The 23,242-nt window shown below is 40.2% G+C and overlaps 1 protein-coding gene across 13 annotated transcripts in view; it reads right to left on the reverse strand.

Moving 5' to 3' along the window:
- The window catches only part of gtdc1 (glycosyltransferase-like domain containing 1), a 197,051-nt gene that overhangs the window by 127,753 nt on the left and 46,056 nt on the right, over positions 1–23,242 (reverse strand). For 9 of the 13 annotated variants that reach the window (XR_009655337.1, XM_060929252.1, XM_060929248.1 and 6 more), the window contains exons 2-3: positions 13,640–13,705; positions 12,234–12,453 (exon numbers count right to left, since the gene is read on the reverse strand). Coding sequence is in view for 12 of the 13 variants with exons in the window: in XM_060929252.1 (XP_060785235.1) it covers positions 12,234–12,412 (179 nt within the window). In the remaining variant the exon portion in view is untranslated. Of the gene's footprint in view, positions 1–12,233; positions 12,454–13,639; positions 13,706–16,093; positions 16,231–23,242 lie in introns of those variants that run through there. The other 4 variants (XM_060929243.1, XM_060929244.1, XM_060929242.1 and 1 more) reach the window with 3 other exon arrangements.

Below are 23,242 nucleotides of genomic sequence, written 5' to 3' on the forward strand. Positions count from 1 at the left end.
AGCCACTTACTGCTGACATAAATACTATTTTGCCTTGTTATCAGATGGACGGGTTGCAAAACTGTGATGCTATCGAGGCAGCTCCACTCTACTTTCTAGAACATCAAAAAGCATGCTCTCGAGATGTTTGCCATCTTGAGGAACACTTTATAGCTGTAGACAAGAGTGAAATTACTGAAAATAATGAGAAAATCGAGGACTGGTGACGCATGTTTGCAGTCACTGAGAGCCGGACCCTGACCTTTGTGCAACCCTAATGCAAGCCCATAGTTCCCACTGATGTAACACCAGTCATGTGTACACTCCCACTGATGTTCACCCTGATGTGTTTGTTTGGTAATCAAATGGAAAATATAAAATCATAGTACAACCCCGATTCCAAAAATGTTGGGACAAAGAACAAATTGTAAATAAAAACGGAATGCAATGATGTGGAAGTTTCAAAATTCCATATTTTATTCAGAATAGAACATAGATGACATATCAAATGTTTAAACTGAGAAAATGTATCATTTAAAGAGAGAAATTAGGTGATTTTAAATTTCATGACAACAACACATCTCAAAAAAGTTGGGACAAGGCCATGTTTCCCACTGTGAGACATCCCCTTTTCTCTTTACAACAGTCTGTAAACGTCTGGGGACTGAGGAGACAAGTTGCTCAAGTTTAGGGATAGGAATGTTAACCCATTCTTGTCTAATGTAGGATTCTAGTTGCTCAACTGTCTTAGGTCTTTTTTGTCGTATCTTCCGTTTTATGATGCGCCAAATGTTTTCTATGGGTGAAAGATCTGGACTGCAGGCTGGCCAGTTCAGTACCCGGACCCTTCTTCTACGCAGCCATGATGCTGTAATTGATGCAGTATGTGGTTTGGCATTGTCATGTTGGAAAATGCAAGGTCTTCCCTGAAAGAGACGTCGTCTGGATGGGAACATATGTTGCTCTAGAACCTGGATATACCTTTCAGCATTGATGGTGTCTTTCCAGATGTGTAAGCTGCCCATGCCACACGCACTAATGCAACCCCATACCATCAGAGATGCAGGCTTCTGAACTGAGCACTGATAACTTGGGTCGTCCTTCTCCTCTTTAGTCCGAATGACACGGCGTCCCTGATTTCCATAAAGAACTTCAAATTTTGATTTGTCTGACCACAGAACAGTTTTCCACTTTGCCACAGTCCATTTTAAATGAGCCTTGGCCCAGAGAAGACGTCTGCGCTTCTGGATCGTGTTTAGATACGGCTTCTTCTTTGAACTATAGAGTTTTAGCTGGCAACGGCGGATGGCACGGTGAATTGTGTTCACAGATGATGTTCTCTGGAAATATTCCTGAGCCCATTTTGTGATTTCCAATACAGAAGCATGCCTGTATGTGATGCAGTGCCGTCTAAGGGCCCGAAGATCACGGGCACCCAGTATGGTTTTCCGGCCTTGACCCTTACGCACAGAGATTCTTCCAGATTCTCTGAATCTTTTGATGATATTATGCACTGTAGATGATGATATGTTCAAACTCTTTGCAATTTTACACTGTCGAACTCCTTTCTGATATTGCTCCACTATTTGTCGGCGCAGAATTAGGGGGATTGGTGATCCTCTTCCCATCTTTACTTCTGAGAGCCGCTGCCAGTCCAAGATGCTCTTTTTATACCCAATCATGTTAATGACCTATTGCCAATTGACCTAATGAGTTGCAATTTGGTCCTCCAGCTGTTCCTTTTTTGTACCTTTAACTTTTCCAGCCTCTTATTGCCCCTGTCCCAACTTTTTTGAGATGTGTTGCTGTCATGAAATTTCAAATGAGCCAATATTTGGCATGAAATTTCAAAATGTCTCACTTTCGACATTTGATATGCTGTCTATGTTCTATTGTGAATACAATATCAGCTTTTGAGATTTGTAAATTATTGCATTCCGTTTTTATTTACAATTTGTACTTTGTCCCAACTTTTTTGGAATCGGGGTTGTAGTTGTGTTGTACAGGGCCCTTTTCTTTCAGACTGTTTCCACTGATATCCACATACTGGACACACACACACACACACGGCAAGAACCAATACAGTGTGAAATCATAATCATAAAAATAACCATAGCCAAAATGAATCTAATTACTAAATAAACATATACATACATGCTACATGGCCAAAAGTATGTGGACACCTGATCATCACACCCATATGTTGTTCTTCCTCAAACTGTTGCCACAAACCTGGAAATACATACCTGTACAGAATGCATTTGTCTGCTGTAGCATTACAATTTCCTTTTCACTGGCACGAACCCTGCGTCCGAAATCGCTCCCTACTCACTATATAGCGAGGACGCCATTTTGTAGTGCTGTCCAAAACCTTAGTGAGGATTATTTACACCCTATATAGTGCACTCAAAGTATCCCACAATGCATCATGAAAAGTAGTGTACAACTGATGGTCACTAACCCAAGCAATATATCCCATCATGCATTGCGGTCACGCTGAAAGAAATCAAATTAAAAGTCTCAGATCTGACTGAATAAAAGGCAGCGGCAAAGAAGAAAGTATTCGGCCTTGATTTAAAAGAACTGAAAGCTGCAGGTACTTTATACTGATTAATGTTGGAAATGCGCTCAGTATAATATGGATTTATCACAAAAATACATGCGTGTGTTTCTTATTTTGAAAACCCACCAGCCGACTGATCTGGCACGTTTTAATTGTGCGACAGTAATGACGTAAATACCAGCGCGACGGAGTAGCATCCGAAAGCTTTTTTTTTTTAATTTTACCAATGAACTCACTATATAGTCCTCTATAGAGTAATTCCCTATATAGGGAGTAGTGAACGAGTGAGCGGTTTCAGACACAGGGTCTGAGTCCAAACCTGTTCCAGCATGACAATGCTCCTGTGCACAAAGCCAGCTCCATGGTGTGCCGAGCTTGGTCCAAACATTTTTGGGTCCGTCTCAGAAACTGGTCTCTCATTGGGACATTATGGTCAAAAAATACATTTTCTAATTTTACAATTGTTTTTTGCATTTACCGAACACTCAATGTTTCTTTTGTGATGTTTAATAAGAATAAAGATAGCGTCTTGCTTTATCTGGCCTCCACTGTGGAAATGTTTTTGATTACAATTCAAATGCTTTTGTAAAATTGATTTACATATAAAATAACTACATCATGAAGAATTAAAGCCCCTCCTTCACAGATGAGTGAAAATATTGAATAAATTTCCTCTTTTTGATTGCTTGGGTTAAAAATGCCAAGTCATGATGACTGAACTGATTATTCACTTAAATATGAATAATATTTTGGGTATTTGATATGGCGAAATAGGACACAATGGAAAAATCAAGAACACACCGGAAAGATGAGAATAACGGCGGTGGTAAAAGAACAGCGACTGTACCGGCTGAAGGTCGCGCGGGTCTCTGCTGCGGCGCGCGAGCAACGGGACATCACTACCGCACCGGACGGAGCGCGAGGCGGGGGCGGGGCAAAATGACTGGCCGTAGATTCTATCAAAAGTTCGATCTAAATTGACCGTGATTGCAAAATATTGGCCAAAAATACGCAAACACTACGAAATATGAAAGTAAGATGAAAAAGAAACATTCTATTGCCTTATACTGCAAGACTAAATTCCTTCCCCGCACACAAATAACACGCTACGGTAAAAAATAGACCACGACTCATTTTATAGCTCAGAAATTCATACAAGACCAGCTACCATCGTAACATATTCTGTAAGAAACATATTCTATATCTAACTTTCAGCTTTCGTTTTAAAAAACAAAATCGCAGGTTTATCACTAAATGTTTATATGGCGTAGTGATTTTAAGTTACTACTTTTGGTGAGGTCGTGACCTCGACCCTGAGGCTTTCCGTTTAGATCAAAACACACGATCGTATTGGTTTTGGGTCTGCGGAAAATGGAGTTACAACGGTGATGAAATATTTTGCATGATGTTTTATTACGGTTATGATTATTCTGTGAGCGCACCGATCCTTAGGTGGATAAAGTTCCAACTTAAAATACAATTAGTGATAACTGTAGACTTTTCAGTGGACTACATCCTTTTTAAGGGAATGCGATGTAGTCAACCATTTATCATGTCCCAGATCAAGCCGCCATTTTTCCACAAATTTGCGGAATTTTTGCCAAATTCTGAAGAGTATTCACATCAAAGATTTAGTTTGATCTGTATTATTTCTTTCATCATTTTATTGCAAATTAAAACCAACATCACCATTCAAAACCGTATAGTTTATTGACTATGAGTATATTTAGTGGGGGACCCCCACAGGACCCAGTTTCTGAGACAGACCCATATATATATATATATCACACACACACACTTCCAGTTAAAGTTTTTCCCCCCCATATCCAATTCTAATCTTTAGCATTCATTATAAGAGTCAATATCTGATACATTTTCTCTGACAACTGACTGACCATTTTTTAGAATTGGACTGATATACAGTTGTGGTCAGAAGTTAACATACAGTGACATGAATGTCATGGCAATATTTGAACTTTCAGTAATTTTTTTGAACTGTTCTTTTTCTGTGGCAGAATGTACAGCATACAGCTTTAATTTTAAATGAATGAATGAAAAACACTAGAATTTGGTGCACAAGTTTTAATTTTCTTTGGGTTTTCTGAAATCAACACAGGGTCAAAAACATACATACAGCACACCTAATATTTGGGTAAAATGTCTCTTCGCAAGATTCACCTTGACCAAACATTTTTGTTTACCATGAACAAGCTTCTGGCAGAATTCTGGTTGGATATTTCACGACTCTTCATGGTAGAATTGATAGAGTTCAATTAAATTTTTTTTCTTGGCATGGACTCGACTTATAAGCACGGTCCATATATTTTCAATAGGGTTGAAGTCAGGACTTGTTTTCAGCTTAATGTTAGCCTGCTTTATCCTCCACAACCAGCTCTGATGCGTGTTTGGGTTCATTGTCCTGTTGTAACTCCCAAATCATGTTCAAGTTTCTGATGGTTTATGCTGAAGAATTCTGAGGTAGTCCTCCTTCTTCATTATTCCATCCACTTTGTGCAATGAACCAGTTCCACTGGCAGCAAAACAGCCCCAGAGCATGATGATCCTACCACCACCACCAGCTGGTACAGTGTCCCTCTGTACATGGTGCTCATTGTGGACAAACAACTCAATCTTTGTCTCATCTGACCATACAGCTATCCTCCAGAAGACTTTTTCTTTGTCCGTGTGGTCAGCTTCAAACTTTAGTTCAGCTTGAAGGTGTCGATTTTGGAGCAGGAAGTTATTTCTTGGATAGCAGCCTCTTAGTCCATGGTGATCTGAACTGTAGACAGTGATCCATCAGCTTCCAGTTCATGGCAGGGCTGTGCCATGGTGGTTCCCAGGTTGTTCCTGACCATCCAAACCAATTTCCTTTCAGCTGACGGTGACAGTTTGGGTTTTCTTGAAGTGGCTTGGCAAAGTGACTACACCTCACAGTAACTTGGATACAATTGTTTGAACTGATCTTGGAATTTGCAGTTGTTTAGAAATGGCTCCAAGAGACATTCCGGAGTTGTGTACATCTGCGATCCTCTTTCTCAGATCTGCACTGAGCTCCTCGGACTTTCCCATTTTACAGTGTGTTGGTCAATCCAATGAGTGCTGTAAACAAAGTCGTTTTATGAAGGCACAGAGAAGCTACCAGCTGTAGTCAATCATGATCACTAACAGGAAGTTAAAAGACCTCGGCCTTGGCAAGATAAGAGACGTTTTGGAAGTTTCAGCACCTCTGAATTCATAATCTAAGTGACTGGATGTAAATTTTTGACCCTGTAGGTATAATTTTGACTCTGTGTTGATTTCAGAAAACCCAAAGAAAATTAAAACTTGTGCACCAAATTCTAGTGTTTTTTTTTTTTAAATTAAAGCTGTACGCTGTACAATCATTCTGCCACAGAAAAAGAACAGTTCAAAGAAATTACTGAAAGCCCAAATATTGCCATGACATTCATGTCACTGTATGTAAACTTCTGACCACAACCGTAAATACTGGGTGCCTAGATCAGTGCCATCTCTCACAGTTCAGCAAACGTTAGGTACCTCTATTCTCTATATATAAATAAAAACCTACCTCATTGGTTGAAAGTGATACATCATGACAATCACGTTATCTCTAACTGAACTCACTAGTCACAGTTAATGTTCATATCAAACATCAGAATGGGGGACAATGTGATCTCGCTGACTTGTGGCATGGTTGTTGGTGCCAGATGGGCTGGTTTGAGTGTTTCAAAAGCTGCTGATCTCCTGGGATTTTCACCTACAACATTCTGTAGGGTTTCCGCAGACTGGCACAAAAAATAATTAAAAAAAAACAAGATCAGCTGTGAGTTACTGCTCACTTACGTACCCCCCCGCTCTCTCATATCAGAATGCAAGCAACTGAAGGAATAGCACACTTATTATGAATGTTGACTTCAACAAATAATGAACCCTAAAACAAGTAAGTAAAGAGCAGTGTTCTCCCCAGGGATTTCAAATAGCATCCTGGTAAACTGTCATTTTGAAATAGCAATTTGCTTCTTGAAATAGCGTCAAAATCCACCCTATAGGTTTCATAAATACATTCAGTCGGTAAACAGGAAGTCGATGTGCGACAGACCTGAAAATGGTCTACACGGTATAGAACCCCAAGCTGAAGCTTGGTACCAAATATCAAGCAGTTGCGATTTGTAGTTGCTGAGAAAAGTGTTATGAAAACTTTGTAAATCCACGCTATATGTTTCGTAAAGGTGGCGGCACGGTGGTGTAGTGGTTAGCGCTGTCGCCTCACAGCAAGAAGGTCCGGGTTCGAGCCCCGTGGCTGATGAGGGCCTTTCTGTGTGGAGTTTGCATGTTCTCCCCGTGTCCGCGTGGGTTTCCTCCGGGTGCTCCGGTTTCCCCCACAGTCCAAAGACATGCAGGTTAGGTTAACTGGTGACTCTAAATTGACCGTAGGTGTGAATGTGAGTGTGAATGGTTGTCTGTGTCTATGGCCAAGTTTACATTAGACCGTATCTGTCTCGTTTTCTTCGCGGATGCACTGTCCGTTTACATTAAACCGCCTGGAAATGCTGGGAAACGGGAATCCGCCAGGGTCCACGTATTCAATCCAGATCGTGTCTGATCCGGTGCTGTGTAAACATTGAGAATACGCGGATACGCTGTGCTGAGCTCTAGCTGGCGTCGTCATTGGACAACGTCACTGTGACATCCACCTTCCTGATTCGCTGGCGTTGGTCATGTGACGCGACTGCTGAAAAACGGCGCGGACTTCCGCCTTGTATCACCTTTCATTAAAGAGTATAAAAGTATGAAAATACTGCAAATACTGATGCAAATACTGCCCATTGTGTAGTTATGATTGTCTTTAGGCTTGCCATCCTTCCACTTGCAAGTGGTAAGTGATATGCGCTGGGATCACACACATAGCGGCTCAGTCCCGAATCACAGCTTGTGCACTTCACTCACGCGCTCTGTGAGCTGCGCAGGGCCGGAGTGCGCACCCTCCAGAGGGCACTCGCTGTTCAGGGCGGAGTGATTTGGAGCGCAGGATGCCTGCGGAGCCGAGCGTATCCGTGTATTGGCGTTGCTGTGTGCAAGCAAATCGTGTATTGGTGTTGCTGTGTGCACACTAATCGTTTTAAAAACGTTAATCTGATGATCCGCTGATACGGTCTAATGTAAACATGACCTATGTGTCAGCCCTGTGATGACCTGGCGACTTGTCCAGGGTGTACCCCGCCTTTCGCCCGTAGTCAGCTGGGATAGGCTCCGGCTTGCCTGCGACCCTGTAGAACAGGATAAAGCGGCTACAGATAATGAGATGAGATGAGATGTTTCGTAAATACATTCAGTCGGTAAACAGGAAGTCGATGTGTGACAGACCTGAAAATGGTATACACAGTATAGAACCCCAAGCTGAAGTTTGTTACCAAGTACCAAGTGATTATGAAATGTGGTTGCTGAGAAAAAAGGGTGTTCGGACGGATGGAGATACGGATGGATGGACAGAGGTAATCCAGTATTCCCCTCCCCTCCTCCCCTTCGGAGTGGGGGTGTAATAAATTAAAAAAAAAAATCATACACCCAGTGATAGGCTCCAGCTTGCCCACGACCCTGTAGAACAGGATAAGTGGCTACGGATGGATGGATGGATGGATGGATGGATGGATGGATGGATGGATGGATACACCCAGTGAGTGGTAGTTCTGTGGGCAGAAATGCCTTGTTGATGAAAAAGGTCAGAGCAGAATGGCCAGACTAGTTCAAGCTGACAGGAAGTTTCTAGTCACTCAATCACTCTGTCTAACTGTGTGAAGCAGAAAAGCATCTCAGAAAGCACATGTCAAACCTTGAGGTGGATGGGCTGCAACAGCAGAAGACCACATTAGCATCCACTCCTGTCAGCCAAGAACAGGAACCTGAATCTCCAGTAGGCAGAGGTTCACCAAAACTGGACAGCTGAAGACCAGAATCATGCCACCTTGTCTTTATTCAATCATGATTCAAGTATTATTTGCACCCCTTGACTTCTGCACTCCATGTGCATGACTTTACGCATTGCGCTGCTACCATTTGGCTGCCTGGACAACTCCAAGAATGAGCAGGTGTTCCTATTAAAGTGGCCTGCGCTTCAGGAACGTTTGCTTGTACTGCTACAGGAAAACAACCGAAGTGTGCGACACCATGGAGTGGAGCGGATGTGTCACACCGTCACCTTTCCTTCACCTATAAAGTGTCTTAACACCATTTCAAACACGACGGTTCCTCCATTTCAAGAAAAACAAATTTAAAAAAAAAAAAAAACAGGCTGAAAAACACCTTGGGTGATAGGAGATTAGCAGACAGATTTTTATCATGGGTGGGTGGCAAAGTTCAAATGATGTGACATTCACCCGTTCTGCTGAAGTGCTTTCCTTATAAGTGCTACATTCTCACTCAGGTAGAAAGAGAGGTTTCGAATATTAGGTTTTGTAGGTTGCTTTCTCAGCATGCATGCTAGTTTCCGGACACGTTTCCACTGGTTTCTCGAATGATAAGATGTGAATCACAGCTGCAACACTAAATAACCATCAACCTAAAAACATGACCAATATTGAGAAAAGGACCATGACACCACAGGTGGGGTGCACCCACACACCGTTAGTCCTGATGAAAGTTTCCCCTGAACCTCAGCTCATTTACTCAGAGTCTGAGTGACGATGTTAACCCTTTCATGTACAGCACAGTGTCCACGAGGATGGATGATCGGTTCGAGACGAGGTTGAGGAAAATGGAAATGGTATAAATGATCTCCAGAGCATTTGAGACGATTATTGGTCATTGAACAGGAAGAAAAAAAAAAAGAAAAAAGAAATCCTGATTTCTTTTGCTCTCTAGATTTTTCTCTCAGGGAAAAATAAATAAATTAATTAATTAATTAGTTAACTGATGAATGAATGAATGAATGAATTTAAAAAAATATATATCCTGATTTGTTTTGCTCTCTAGATTTCTCTCTACGGGAAACATTTAATTAATTCATTTTTAGACAATAAAAAATATCCTTTTTTTTCCTCTCTAGGGAAATAATAAATTCATTTATATATTATATATAATCTCCTGATTTCTTTTACTCTCTAAATTTCTCTCTACGGAATATATATATATATATATATATATATATATATATACACATACACACACTACCGTTCAAAAGTTTGGGGTCACTTTGAAATGTCCTTATTTTTGAAAGAAAAGCACTGTTCTTTTCAACGAAGATCACTTTAAACTAATCAGAAATCCACTCTATACATTGCTAATGTGGTAAATGACTATTCTAGCTGCAAATGTCTGGTTTTTGGTGCAATATCTCCATAGGTGTATAGAGGCCCATTTCCAGCAACTCTCACTCCAGTGTTCTAATGGTACAATGTGTTTGCTCATTGCCTCAGAAGGCTAATGGATGATTAGAAAACCCTTGTACAATCATGTTAGCACAGCTGAAAACAGTTGAGCTCTTTAGAGAAGCTATAAAACTGACTTTCCTTTGAGCAGATTGAGTTTCTGGAGCATCACATTTGTGGGGTCGATTAAATGCTCAAAATGGCCAGAAAAATGTCTTGACGATATTTTCTATTCATTTTACAACTTATGGTGGTCAATAAAAGTGGGACTTTTCATGGAAAACACAAAATTGTCCATCTGGGTGACCGCAAACTTTTGAACGGTAGTGTGTGTGTATATATATATATTAGTGCTGTCAAGCGATTAAAATATTCAATCGCGATTAATGTTGCGACTGTCATAGTTAACTCGCGATTAATCGCAATTTAATCGCACATTTTTGTCACATGAAAAACCATTGTAAATCAGCATAAAGTGAATGGGCTTACTCACCGTTCGAACTACGGGGGTACTCGGGGGATCCGAGATCCCCTGAAACAGACATGAGATCCCTTGAAAACATGATTTGGGAAATGTTGGGGGGGGTCTCTAAAATATTGGCAAAATGATGTTTATTGACAGCAATCGTGTGTAACGGGAAGCATTTGCATATCCGAAGTGAGCGCGCGATGGAGAGCCGCGCTCTGAGACAAGCGCAAGCACCCCCCCAAGGGAAAAAAAAGGGACCCTCCGAAAATATCGGCATAGTTCGAACACTGGTTGTACCAATGTTTTGTTTTTTTTTTATTGCAGAGCATAACACGTCTTGTCACAGCCACTGCAAAGTGGGGCTGGAGCCGCCGATGGGAAAACGAAACCTAAGCCGAGCACCGTGGCTCTTCGGGGGAGGGCAGAGGACTCTGGCTGTGCGGGGCGTGGCATCATGTCACAGAGCGTTAATCTCGCGATAAAAAAATTATCGCCGTTAAAATTGAGTCAAGTTAACGCGTTAATAACGCGACATTTTTGACAGCACTAATATATATATATATATATATATATATATATATATATATATACACACACACACACGAGGGTAAATCAAAAAGCTCGAAGACAGATGTTATAATTTCTAAAGGAATTCAAAAAAGGAATACAAAGAAGGAATTCTCCGATGGAAACATCACTTACAGAAGTGTTTAGACTTAAATGGAGGATATGTAGAGAAATAGCTTTGTTATTTTCATAAATAAAGATTTTTTTTCATTTGTCTTAGAACTTTTTGTCTTACCCTCGTGTGTGTTTATACACACACACACACACACACACACACATATATCCTGATTTCATTTGCTCTAGATTTCTCTCTCGGGGATTAATTAATTAATTTAAAAAAAATACATGTTTGGGCAGACAACAAATACCTTGATTTTTTTTTTTACTATTTTTAAGTGCTTTTTATTATTATTATTATTATTAGTAGTAGTAGTAGTAGCAGCAGCAAAAGATTTTGCATGTGTCAATAAAATTGCTATTTATTGTCTAACCAAGCCCCCACCCTGGCCACTTTATTAGGACCACCCATGCACCTGCTGCCTGTTTGATGCGGTTCTCTAAATCAGCCGATCCCCTGAGAGCAGCACGACGCATCAAATCACGCGGATACAAATCAAGAGCTTCAGCTGAGTTCATGTTCACAGTGTTCAGACATCAGAACGGGAAAAATTGTGATCTCAAAGTGTGACTTTCTTTCACTTTGGCATGGCTGTTAGTTTGAGCCAGATGGACTGGTCTGAGTATTTCTGAAACTGCTGATCAACTGGGGTTTTCACACACACACACACACACACACACACACACACACACACACACACACACACACACACACACAAAACCGTCTCTGGAGTTTACACAGAATGGTGCAAAAAACAAAACATCAAGAGAGTGAGCGACAGTTCTGTGGGTGGAAACAAACACCTTGTTGATAAGAGAGGTCAGAGGGAAATGGCCAGATTGGTTCGAGCTTTTTTTTTTTTTTACCAGGAAGGATATAGTGACTCATATAGTCACTCTTTACAACCGTAGTGAGCAGAAAAGCATCTCAGCATGCAACAGCAGACAGAAGAACACACTGGGTTCCAGTCCTGCAGCCAAGAACAGGGATCTTAGAATCACCAACAAGTTCCTCTTAAAGTGGCCAGTGAGTGTGTGTATATATTTTATACAAGTCTTATCCAGATAATATTCTGCTTTCAGTAATCGGATTATTGATATGTCTTTTAAATAATTTCACATCTGGAAAGACATGTGTCAGTGCGATCCTGATGCTCTTATACACACCGACCTGTACGACTGGCTGCTTGGGATAGCCTGCATGAAGTGCAGCGCTGCTGTTCTGGCCCTCCAGTGCCATTTCTTAGCAGGTAGCGTGTAAACCACACAGTCATCTATGCCCTCCTGAAGAAGGTCCATCAGCTGCTTGTGAGAGCCGCCGTAGAAAGCCTCCACCAGCAGCACGCTCATGGATGCAGCAGGATGGAGCACCCCAATCAATTCAATTCAACCTGGAATAACAGAGACAGATACTCTAATGTAGCGTCAATACAGCATATACAACCCCGATTCCAAAAAAGTTGGGACAAAGTACAAATTGTAAATAAAAACGGAATGCAATAATTTACAAATCTCAAAAACTGATATTGTATTCACAATAGAACACAGACAACATATCAAATGTCGAAAGTGTGAAAATGGCAAAGTGGAAAACTGTTCTGTGGTCAGACGAATCAAAATGTGAAGTTCTTTATGGAAATCAGGGACGCCGTGTCATTCGGACTAAAGAGGAGAAGGACGACCCAAGTTGTTATCAGCGCTCAGTTCAGAAGCCTGCATCTCTGATGGTATGGGGTTGCATTAGTGTGTGTGGCATGGGCAGCTTACACATCTGGAAAGACACCATCAATGCTGAAAGTAATATCCAGGTTCTAGAGCAACATATGCTCCCATCCAGACGACGTCTCTTTCAGGGAAGACCTTGCATTTTCCAACATGACAATGCCAAACCACATACTGCATCAATTACAGCATCATGGCTGCGTAGAAGAAGGGTCCGGGTACTGAACTGGCCAGCCTGCAGTCCAGATCTTTCACACATAGAAACATTTGGCGCATCATAAAACGGAAGATACGACAAAAAAGACCTAAGACAGTTGAGCAACTAGAATCCTACATTAGACAAGAATGGGTTAACATTCCTATCCCTAAACTTGAGCAACTTGTCTCCTCAGTCCCCAGACGTTTACAGACTGTTGTAAAGAGAAAAGGGGATGTCTCACAGTGGGAAACATGGCCTTGTCCCAACTTTTTTGAGATGTGTTGTTGTCATGAAATTTAAAATCACCTAATTTTTCTCTTTAAATGATACATTTTCTCAGTTTAAACATTTGATATGTCATCTATGTTCTATTCTGAATAAAATATGGAATTTTGAAACTTCCACATCATTGCATTCCGTTTTTATTTACAATTTGTACTTTGTCCCAACTTTTTTGGAATTGGGGTTGTAATAAACAAAATGTCCCAAAAAAAAGTGAATTATTCGTATTATTTGATATTGATGGAAATACTGTAATGAGTAATGAGACATGACGAGTGCGAGGCCTATAAAGTGATGAGGGAATAATAAGTGGGATGCCATTAAAGGCTGTATTCGAGAGAGACAGAAAGAAAAGAAAAAAATTTTTCGCCTACTTGCAGTACTTTCCCGTCGTTTGTGAAGCTCAAGGCTGCCATGTGAAACGAAGGGTTAAGTCATAACTGGAAAGCAGAATGAGGCGTATAATCAAAAACATGATATCAACAGCTGGAAATGAAATGCTGACACAGTGATATTTATCGCACAAACAGGCTATGCATCATGGAAAAGTGACACTTCTGGCCATTTCGACGATATACCGTCGATCGATGGGACTGGAGGACAACGTGCTCGTGAGCCGGCTGTGTATCACTTGTCGTAACCTATTGTATATTGCAAACGATATTTTTTTCGAACGTTTTTGTTGTTGCTTGCCATCCGTGCTATTTCAGGCCGAGTCAAATAAACGACGGTCACATATTATTATTATTTTTATTAAATGTTGCCTTAATATACTAGTGCATCTCAAAAAATTAGAATATTGTGAAAAAGTTCAATATTTTCCATCAGTTATTTAAGAAAGTGAAAATGTTATATATTATAGACTCATTACACATAAACTAAAATGTTTCAAGCATTTTTCTATTTTAATTTTGATTTTAATCAGTATGGCATACAGTACAAAAACATAAAAAAAATCTCAAAATATTAGAATATTTCATTTCGAGTTTGAGTAAAACAGTATGAACACAGTGTATCTCTCGGTCTAGTTCAGTACACACAACCACAATCATGGGGAAGACTGCTGACTTGACTGTTGTCCAGAAGATGATCACTGGTGCCCTCCACAAGGAGGGTAAGCCACAAAAGGTCATTGCTGAAAAGGGTGGCTGGAAAAGGTGCGCAAGCAACAGGGATGGCCGCAGTCTTGAGTGGATTGTCAAGAAAAGTTGATTCAAGAACTTGGGAGAGCTTCACAAGGAGTGGACTGAGGCTGGTGTCAGTGTATCTAGACCCATCACGAACAGACATCTTCAAGAAAGGGCATACAACTTTCGCATTCCTAATATCAAGCTACTCCTGAGCCAGAGACAATGTCAGAAGTGTCTTATCTGGGCTAAGGAGAGAAAGAAATGGACTGTTGCTCAGTGGTCCAAAGTCCTCTTTTCAGATGAAAGTACATTTTGCATTTAATTTGGAAATCACGGTTCTAGAGTCTGGAGGAAGAGTGGAGAGGCACAGAATCCAAGGTGTTTGAAGGCCAGTGTGAAGTTTCCACAGTCTGTGATGATTCGGGGTGCCATGTCATCTGCTGGTGTTGGTCCACTGTATTTTATCAAGTCCAAAGTCAACACAGCCATCTACCAGGAGATTTTAGAGCACTTCATGCTTCCATCTGCTGACGAGCTTTTTGGAGATGCTGATTTCCTTTTCCAGCAGGACTTAGCACCTACCCACAGTGCCAAAACTACTACCAAATGGTTTGCTGACCATGATATTACTGTGTTTGATTGGCCAGCCAACTTGCCTGACCTGAACCCCATAGAGAATCTACGGGGTATTGTCAAGAGGAAGATGAGAAACACCCGACCCAAAAATACAGATATGCTGAAGGCCACTATCAAAGCAACCTGGGCTTCAATAACACCTCAGCAGTGCCACAGACTGATCACCTCCATGCCACACCGCATTGATACAGTAATTCATGGTACCGTAAAGGAGCCCCAACCAAGTATTGAGTGTATAAATGAATATACTTTTCAGAAGTTGGACATTTCTGTATTGTAAATCCTTTTTTTGATTGATCTTAGGGAATATTCTAATAATTTGAGATACTGGATTTCTGATTTTCATGAGCTGTAAGCCATAATCATCAAAATTAAAACAAAAAGGCTTTAAATATTTCACTTTACATGTAATGAATATAGAATATATGAAAGTTTACCTTTTTGAATTAAATTATGAAAAAAAGGAACTTTTTCATGGTATTCTAATTTTCTGAGATGCACTAGTATATATTTTTTTTAAATGCAGTGCAAGCTAGAAAGAGAGAAAAAAAAGTGTTCTTTCTCCTATTTGAAAATGTACATTTTTATAGTCAGGACCAAAGCATTTTCTAGCCATGTGTCGTAAAAAATATCGGACAATTCGTCATTTATCGTTTAATTGCACTTTGATGGCTTTTCCTTGCTCTGTCTAACCTCAAACACCATTTCTCTGAAAAAAAAAAAATTTCTTCGAGCAAACTAACATATAATCCCCGACTGCCGAAACAAGACAATCACAAACCTAGAAGGGGAAAAAAAAAAAAAAACACTAGAACTACAAACAAACACAGCATTATTTCCACTTACACTGAGTGGTCTGCTATAGCAATAACTCGAAGACAAGATACCGAGAAAATCGTAATTCTTTGGGGTTTTCCAAATTGCTGTGCAGATAAAGCTAGTGGGCTTTTCCCCGCTTACGCCACGCAGTTACCTTTAACATCTTATACAGGTAGGACAGAACAAACATTAAGACCTCAAAATGGAGAGAGGAAAGTGAGGGGTTAACGTCAGAGCTCTTACCCACACGCGCTGATGTGAGAGGGAAACCCCGCGGTACCAGAGCTCAAGCCATCTAAAGCAGCACCATCATGCCTCACCGTGACTGCTGAATCATTTCTGAACTTCTCTCTAACGATTGCCTCAGCGCAACCGCTCCGATCACTTCAACGCAAGACTGAGAGCTCGAGGCTGACAGCAACAGCCTTGACAGGAGACTTCACAATGCAGCTGTGATATTCAAACAGAGTTGTAATACTCATCTCTATAGCCTTTACGTTCATTATAAATCAGTTACTGTACACTGTTTGAAGCGTGTATGGAATATTGTATGCGATGATGAGTCAGATGAAAGCTTGATTAATTTTTTCGATTACTTTGCATTGTTTATTGCCAGTAGGTACCACAAAAGTGAATCATTTTTCTACATAATCTCCATTTCGTGCAGTGCGAGTGTTCCATCGCTTTATAGGTATACCACATTTCTCGAGAATTTTTATTATTTGCTAATTTAACCTCCTAGGGCTTAGCGGTCACATGCGTGGACAGCACTTTTTAGAAATTCGGAACAAGAATCCACATATGTGGACATACTTTTTCTCTAAAAGTGCATCTTATCAAAAGATGATGCTTAGTTTTTATTCTAATCAGGTTCTAATAAGCCCAAATAGCAAAGAGAAATAAAAAAAATGCATGTAAAAAAACAGCTTGGGCCTTAGGAGGTTAAAGGTTTTCTTTTGATAAATGAGAGTAACTTAAAAGAATCGTCACACCACTTTTACAATATGACAGACGACAGGATCTGCATTTGGTAACAAACTGCCAGCACCTAGAGATGAAAGTGGCGCAAAGAAAAAAAAACCCCGAACTTTTGAAAGTCAAACTAAGATTGGGGCGGGGCAACGTCCACCGAAAATATTTTAATAACATAACACGCAAAACCCTGCATTCTAGTGCATTTTAGTACTTATTCTCACTAAAACAAGTTATCACTTTTAAGCCTTTTTCTTTCATGTACATTAATGATTAACATTAGCCTAGTAAACTAGACCCAACCGCCTAGCGGCCAAAAATATTTTTTGCCTAGCGAATGGGTCTAGCCTCGCACCATATAAACAAAAACACCCCGGGCATCAAATCGTGCCCGCCAATCACAACGCAAGGTTTTTGTTTGGATTCTTTGGGCGGGCTTTTGCAGGAGTGACGACGAGGCTGCGTGACGCTGGAGAAAGCGCAGCAGGAAAGATGGCTACGGCTAGTGAACAGCGCGCGTTTGACTCCGCTTTGGAATCAGTTTTAGAAGAATTAGACTTGGAGTTTTCGTTGAAACATGAGCAGGAAGAGGCTCTCCGCTCATTCCTTTTCAAGAAGGACGTTTTCGCTGTTTTGCCGACCGGCTATGGCAAAAGTCTGATCTACCAGCTGGCTCCGCTCGTAGCCAAAAGGATGGGGCTAGTTTGTGCAGTACGAAGAATTAATAAACAGCTTTGAAACATTACTTTTTGATTGTTTCTTATTTTCCCGTTATTTTAAATTTAAACTCTTGAAAAACACTTGGAAAAAAATGTGTATGTGGTACAGACTCCAAACTTATGGTCATTATCTCCAAACTTCTTAATATCTAGAACCTGTTTATTAATTAATACGCATTTTGAAAAATTATTTAATTTCAAGGTCTCCCCCACTGCTTTCTGTCGCTCTGACTACGTCACTGTTGTGCTGATTGGTCAGAGCGTTGGCCTATACGCACAGAGACAGTTTGAAAGACAGCGGTTTGTTCCTCCTACCCACTTCGGAAACGTCTACGGATCGAGGCCAGACTAAATATTCACATTTAGTCTGGCTTGCCAGGCTAGATTAACATGTCAAAAACATCAAATTTAATTCCCTGAGTTAATGAGTAATTTTCAGGAGTGCGTTTAGAAAACGCGGTGATTTTCCTGCTACGCAGTTCATTACTTTGAAAAAAAAAAAAAATCAGACAGTTGAAGGTAAACTCAGCAAAATCCCAAACCAGTCCTGTTAAAAAGTAAAGGTCTGTTAGAGTTTCTAAAGCTTTCAGGTTTCAATGTTGGGGACGTTGAGCCTCGTTTATCAATCTTTTAGTCGAGTCGTGCGTTTGCAGAAGCTAAAGTGAACTAAACATTTCCGATTCATATTTATGCGAGTTGAAGCCAATTGTTTACATTAGTTCGTATTGTCTGTAAATTTAAACACACCAATGAATACCAAATTACTCATATAAATCAGGGGCGTAGGGTGTGTGTGTGTGTGTGTCTCACACTGACTGGCAGCCTGAGTAAATTATGTACCAAAAAATAATCACCATTGCTAGTTTTAGGCAGCTTAGAAACCGGCTCTTCCATTATTGCTGTTTCTTCCACGTTTTCTTGATGTTGTGTTCTAGAAACGGCACTAAAACTTAGCTTCGAAACCACAAAATGCAACTTTGATGGAAAAAAAATTATAATAAATTGCTTACTTCTCTTCCCGTCGAAAGAAGGAGGAAAGTTTTGCTTGTTTTGACATGGTGAATTATTAACACGAGAAAATACTCGTAATTTGCGACTAAAAAGACTGCAGCGACACTGGCAGCTTGACCGTGCTTTCTAGTGCGATCGTGTTGCGCTTGCGCAGAACGGTGTCAATCCTGCGCGCTTTAGCACGTGCACCTGAACAAAGAACACCTGTCTTTAATCAATGAACTATGTTTGGGCTATTTAAGGACCGCGCCCAGGCAAGGACGATGCGAAGGATTACGCCGCGTCTAAGAACGCAAAAAATCCGAAAAATAAATTTCTCCATTTGAAAACCGGAGATTGTCAAGAGTTTTGTCAAATATCCGGATTTCCGGGTATTTCGTCATTAGCGGGAAAAATCCGGAGGAATTTTCATGAAAATCTAAAAATCCGGAATTCTGGGAAAATCCGGAACACTTTTGTGACTACAGCAGGGCTCAACATTAATGGTTGTCCGCTTGTCCGGGACAAGTGATCCTTTATGTCGGACAAGTTCATCGTCTCAGTTACTTGTCCGATCAGACAAGTGCCAAAATACGCTGATATTCGGGTTACATATCAAATGTATCAGTTTATTCAAATGATTTCCGAAGCACCTCACTCGACATATTGTTTTGATGAATCGCCGGATGTTTCTCTTCGGAAAGAGCGATGTGTGCATGCACAATATTCCACTTGCGAAACCGGCCAATACCGCTTCGTGCATTTGAGCTGAAAAGTAAACGGTCGTTTACCAGACCCTCCAGGATTTCGCGATGTTGCGATTTGCAACTTCAACGCAAATTCAACCAATCCCCGCGAATTCAGGGCGGTGTTGCAATTATATCCAATCACTGCAACTTTCCCGCAAATTTGACCAATCTTTGGCGTCGTCTTGAGGTGATGTCGACAAACTACCTTCCGCCTTACTTCCGTGTATACATTCAAGAGAAGCAGCATGTGCGAGTCAGTGTTTATATGGGCTTAAATTCTGTTACTGAAAGTGTGTTATGTTTACAGTGAAGGACTGTGCGCACTTTACATTATTTTTTACTTAATACAATAAATTAATGGATGCCAACATTTTTGCCAAAATGGTATTTTATTTTCCATTGTTTAGGCAGCTTCAGCATCATACTGTGAGATTCTGTTCAAATTGTTTTTTTTTTCTTCTATGAAGCCTGAGCCATTTATTTTATTAGTTTATAATTATTGTTTAATTTAGTCTTCAGGAGAGACTGCCTGCACACAGTACTAGTATTAATAGTTTTTTTTTCTTACATGAAAGCTGAGGCATTTATATTATATTTTAAGGTAACTTCATGTTGTGCTGTGAGGTTCTCTGCACTTTAACTTTTGAACCAACAGGTGCATTTGGATAAGTAAAGCCAATTTTTCTGCATTTTTGTAGTCCTGGTAATCTTTTATATTGGTAAAGTTGTTTATAGGACCATTTCTCAGTGTCTTTGTTTTTTTAATCAATACTTTTTCAGTAATAACTTAATATTTAACATATCACTCAATTTTAATCACAAAAAGAGAAAATCGCAACAATTTCTCGCAACTTTCACTTCCTCCCGCAATGTCATCGCAACAAAAACCTAAAAAACACCGCAACTTTCATCGCAACCATTAAATACCATACAGGAGCCACAATGAATAATTAGACAACAACAATTAATCAGTGGAGGATATATATTCAAAGTTAATCATTTAAAAATGAAAATATACTGTATAATTTTAATTTTCTGGTTTTCAATTTCTCATAAATAAATGAATGATTGATGGAGTCCAAGTTTTTCTGCAGTGAATAGATTGTGTTCAAGTAATTCTGGTGAAATTAGTTGATTACAAATAGTTTTTGTGTTTTGTTTTCTCAAATTTTTCTTCGGACAAGTCAACTTCACATTCGGACAAGTAAATTTCCTTTCAACTTGCCCGACAGGACAAGTGATTTCAAAAGTTAATGTAGAGCCCTGTACAGCACCGCACTGCCAGGACCACCACACGACCAATGATGTCTAGAGTTCACAAACAATTAATTGTTCAAACAAGAACAAAAGACAAAATAAAGGAGGACGGATCGTTGATTCTGATTGAGCAGACAGTGTTGTTTCGTGCAGGGGTTCTCAACCTTTTCTGCTTTACGGCCCACCTATTCATACTTGTAATGAGTCGGGGCCCGTTAAAAAAGATCCCCGATTGTTTTGGCTCATCTATTCTGTTAAAATCTAGTCATCTAGTGTAAAGTATAGGGATGAGCGAGTACAGCATTATCTGTATCTGTTACCCAGATGAATTATCTGTATCCGTATCCGCACTCGGAGTGGGCAGGGCCTAACCCGGAAGTGGGTGGGGTTTAACCCGGAAGTGGGTCTGGTTGTCTTGAAACGGGCGGGGCTTTAACCAGTATGTTATTTTAAGCATGCAATTGATATGGGTTGATCAGAAATTGTTATATTTATTGCTGATTAGAAAACTATTTACAGGACAGAGTCAGCATCGAGCTGCAGATCAGTGGTTTTGATCACGAACGCAAACGAACTATTTACAGAACAAGCTTCGCAACAATGAATACAACACATGCGGTTGCAATTATGAAATGAAATGTAATTTATTTCCACACCAGGTGTGTGTGTGTGTGTGTGTGTGTGTGTGTGTGTGTGTGTAGCTTAATTTGTAATATTATTTATACCACTACTACCTAGAAAGTGTCAGACACTCAGTGCGTGAAGTAAAATAAAACTGGTTAGAGCCAACTGACGGTTTAAAAAGAAAAAAAAAACTCTGACGACCAGCAGAGAGAGAGAGTGTAGCTTAATTTGTAATACTTATACCACTACTACCTTTATTTTTACATGAATTACAGCAAGAAAGTGTCAGACACTCAATGCATGAAGTAAAAAAAAAAAAAACTGTTTTTAACCGACGGTTAAAAAAAGAAAAAAAATCTCCGACAGGCAGACGCAACGCGAGTCGCTTTCTACCAAGCACCACGTCTGAACAAACCCACGTTTACCAGAACTCTACTGGTTATAAGTAAGTACAAACTGAAATAAAAACAAACTTGAAGCTGAAGAAACCCGAAACGTTAATGGAAAAGAGCCGCGAACCGGAGAGACAGAGCGCTGTTCTCTGTGTGAGTGAGCAGAGCGGTGTGTGTAGGGGAGGGGCGCTGTGACGCTGTGTGAGGATTTTTATTCAGTCCGAGCACAGATATTGACTCGTATTACTCGTATAATACTCGTACTCGGCAAAAGTGCTTTACCCTTTACCCTGAGTATCCGGCTCAACTCTAGTAAAGTGTATTAATGGGACGCAACATCACTCCCTGTTACAGATGGAAGCCCAGGAATTAAATAAATGCAATATATATATTTTTTTATTTTAACGTAGGTTTTATTTATTTAAAACTGTATGGACGTACCAGAAGCCAAACCTTGCATGCAGGTCATTCTCAGTCAAAAGGGATTAAAGATTTTAAAGGGTTTTTTAAAGACTGTGTATATTTTTAGTCTTTTGTATTTGTAATTATTTGTATCTGTACACGCTCGACCCCACCAGCTCTGCTGATCAACTTATCGTGTTTAAATAAAGTCATTCATTCATTACGAGTTGGAAAATGATCCAGCCGTTGAGTTCCCCGACATCTCAGACTACCTGGTGCTGCAGACATCGTTCTACACGGACATGCAGATGAAAACCTGGAAGAGCATGGAGGAGAACAACTTTTAATATGTGGCTGGGTTAAAGATCTGGGGATCAGGATACTACAAGATAAATCCTGTATCGTTTTTGCCCAGGTAAGGAGGAATTTCTGGGTTTTTTGTCCGCGTCTTTGAGAAGGTCGCTAGGGCGATACAAGTTTTAGTATCAGTTGTAAACAAACCACAGTCACTCGATTCTCAATCCTCCCTGCTCTTCTCTTCCAGCAGGCATCACAGATCCATATAATTTACCCACAAACGTATTTGTTTATTCTGCGTGTGCGCTCTCTCTGTCTCTGTGCCTGTGTGTGCACGCACGGGTTAAATGTAGAGGAGGAATGTGACAAAAATAAAGGCTTGTTCTTCTTAATTTACCCACAAATGTATTTATTCCACTTGAAAACTGTAAGGCAAACCAGCTACCCAATTTGGGACACTACGACATCCTGAACTATTTACTATTTGGCTTCAAACTTTAAAAGAATTCGCGGCCCACTAGATGACGCTTCATGGCCCACTAATGGGCTATGGCCCATTGATTGACAAACACTGGTTTAAGTTCTTGAACAGCTGCACTGGGAAAAAAAAAAGAAAACAAGCTTACTTTATTATTTCCATAGTAACAACTAACACACTTGTAAGGGTGGAAGGAGCCAATGATTTGGATTGACACATTGATTTAAAAGCCAACATTTGAAATAAATCAATCAAGGTAATAACCATAAACTGAGCATGTTAGGATTACAACTGGTTCAGAATCAATGAAAATCAATTGATGTGTGAAAACAATTATTATTTTTTTCGCGGTCCGGTTTCCATCAAATCCTGCGCTCTGACTGGCTGGCGAGCGGGTCCGTATCCTACGGTACGGACCCCAGTTACGGACCTCTGGCAACTCGCTCGTTCACAACAAGAAACATAGTAGCAATTTTTGTCAACATTAATTTTCGCATTTCTCAGGAGAATAG

Source organism: Neoarius graeffei, chromosome 9, assembly GCF_027579695.1.
Source record: "Neoarius graeffei isolate fNeoGra1 chromosome 9, fNeoGra1.pri, whole genome shotgun sequence".
NCBI lineage: Eukaryota > Metazoa > Chordata > Actinopteri > Siluriformes > Ariidae > Neoarius > Neoarius graeffei.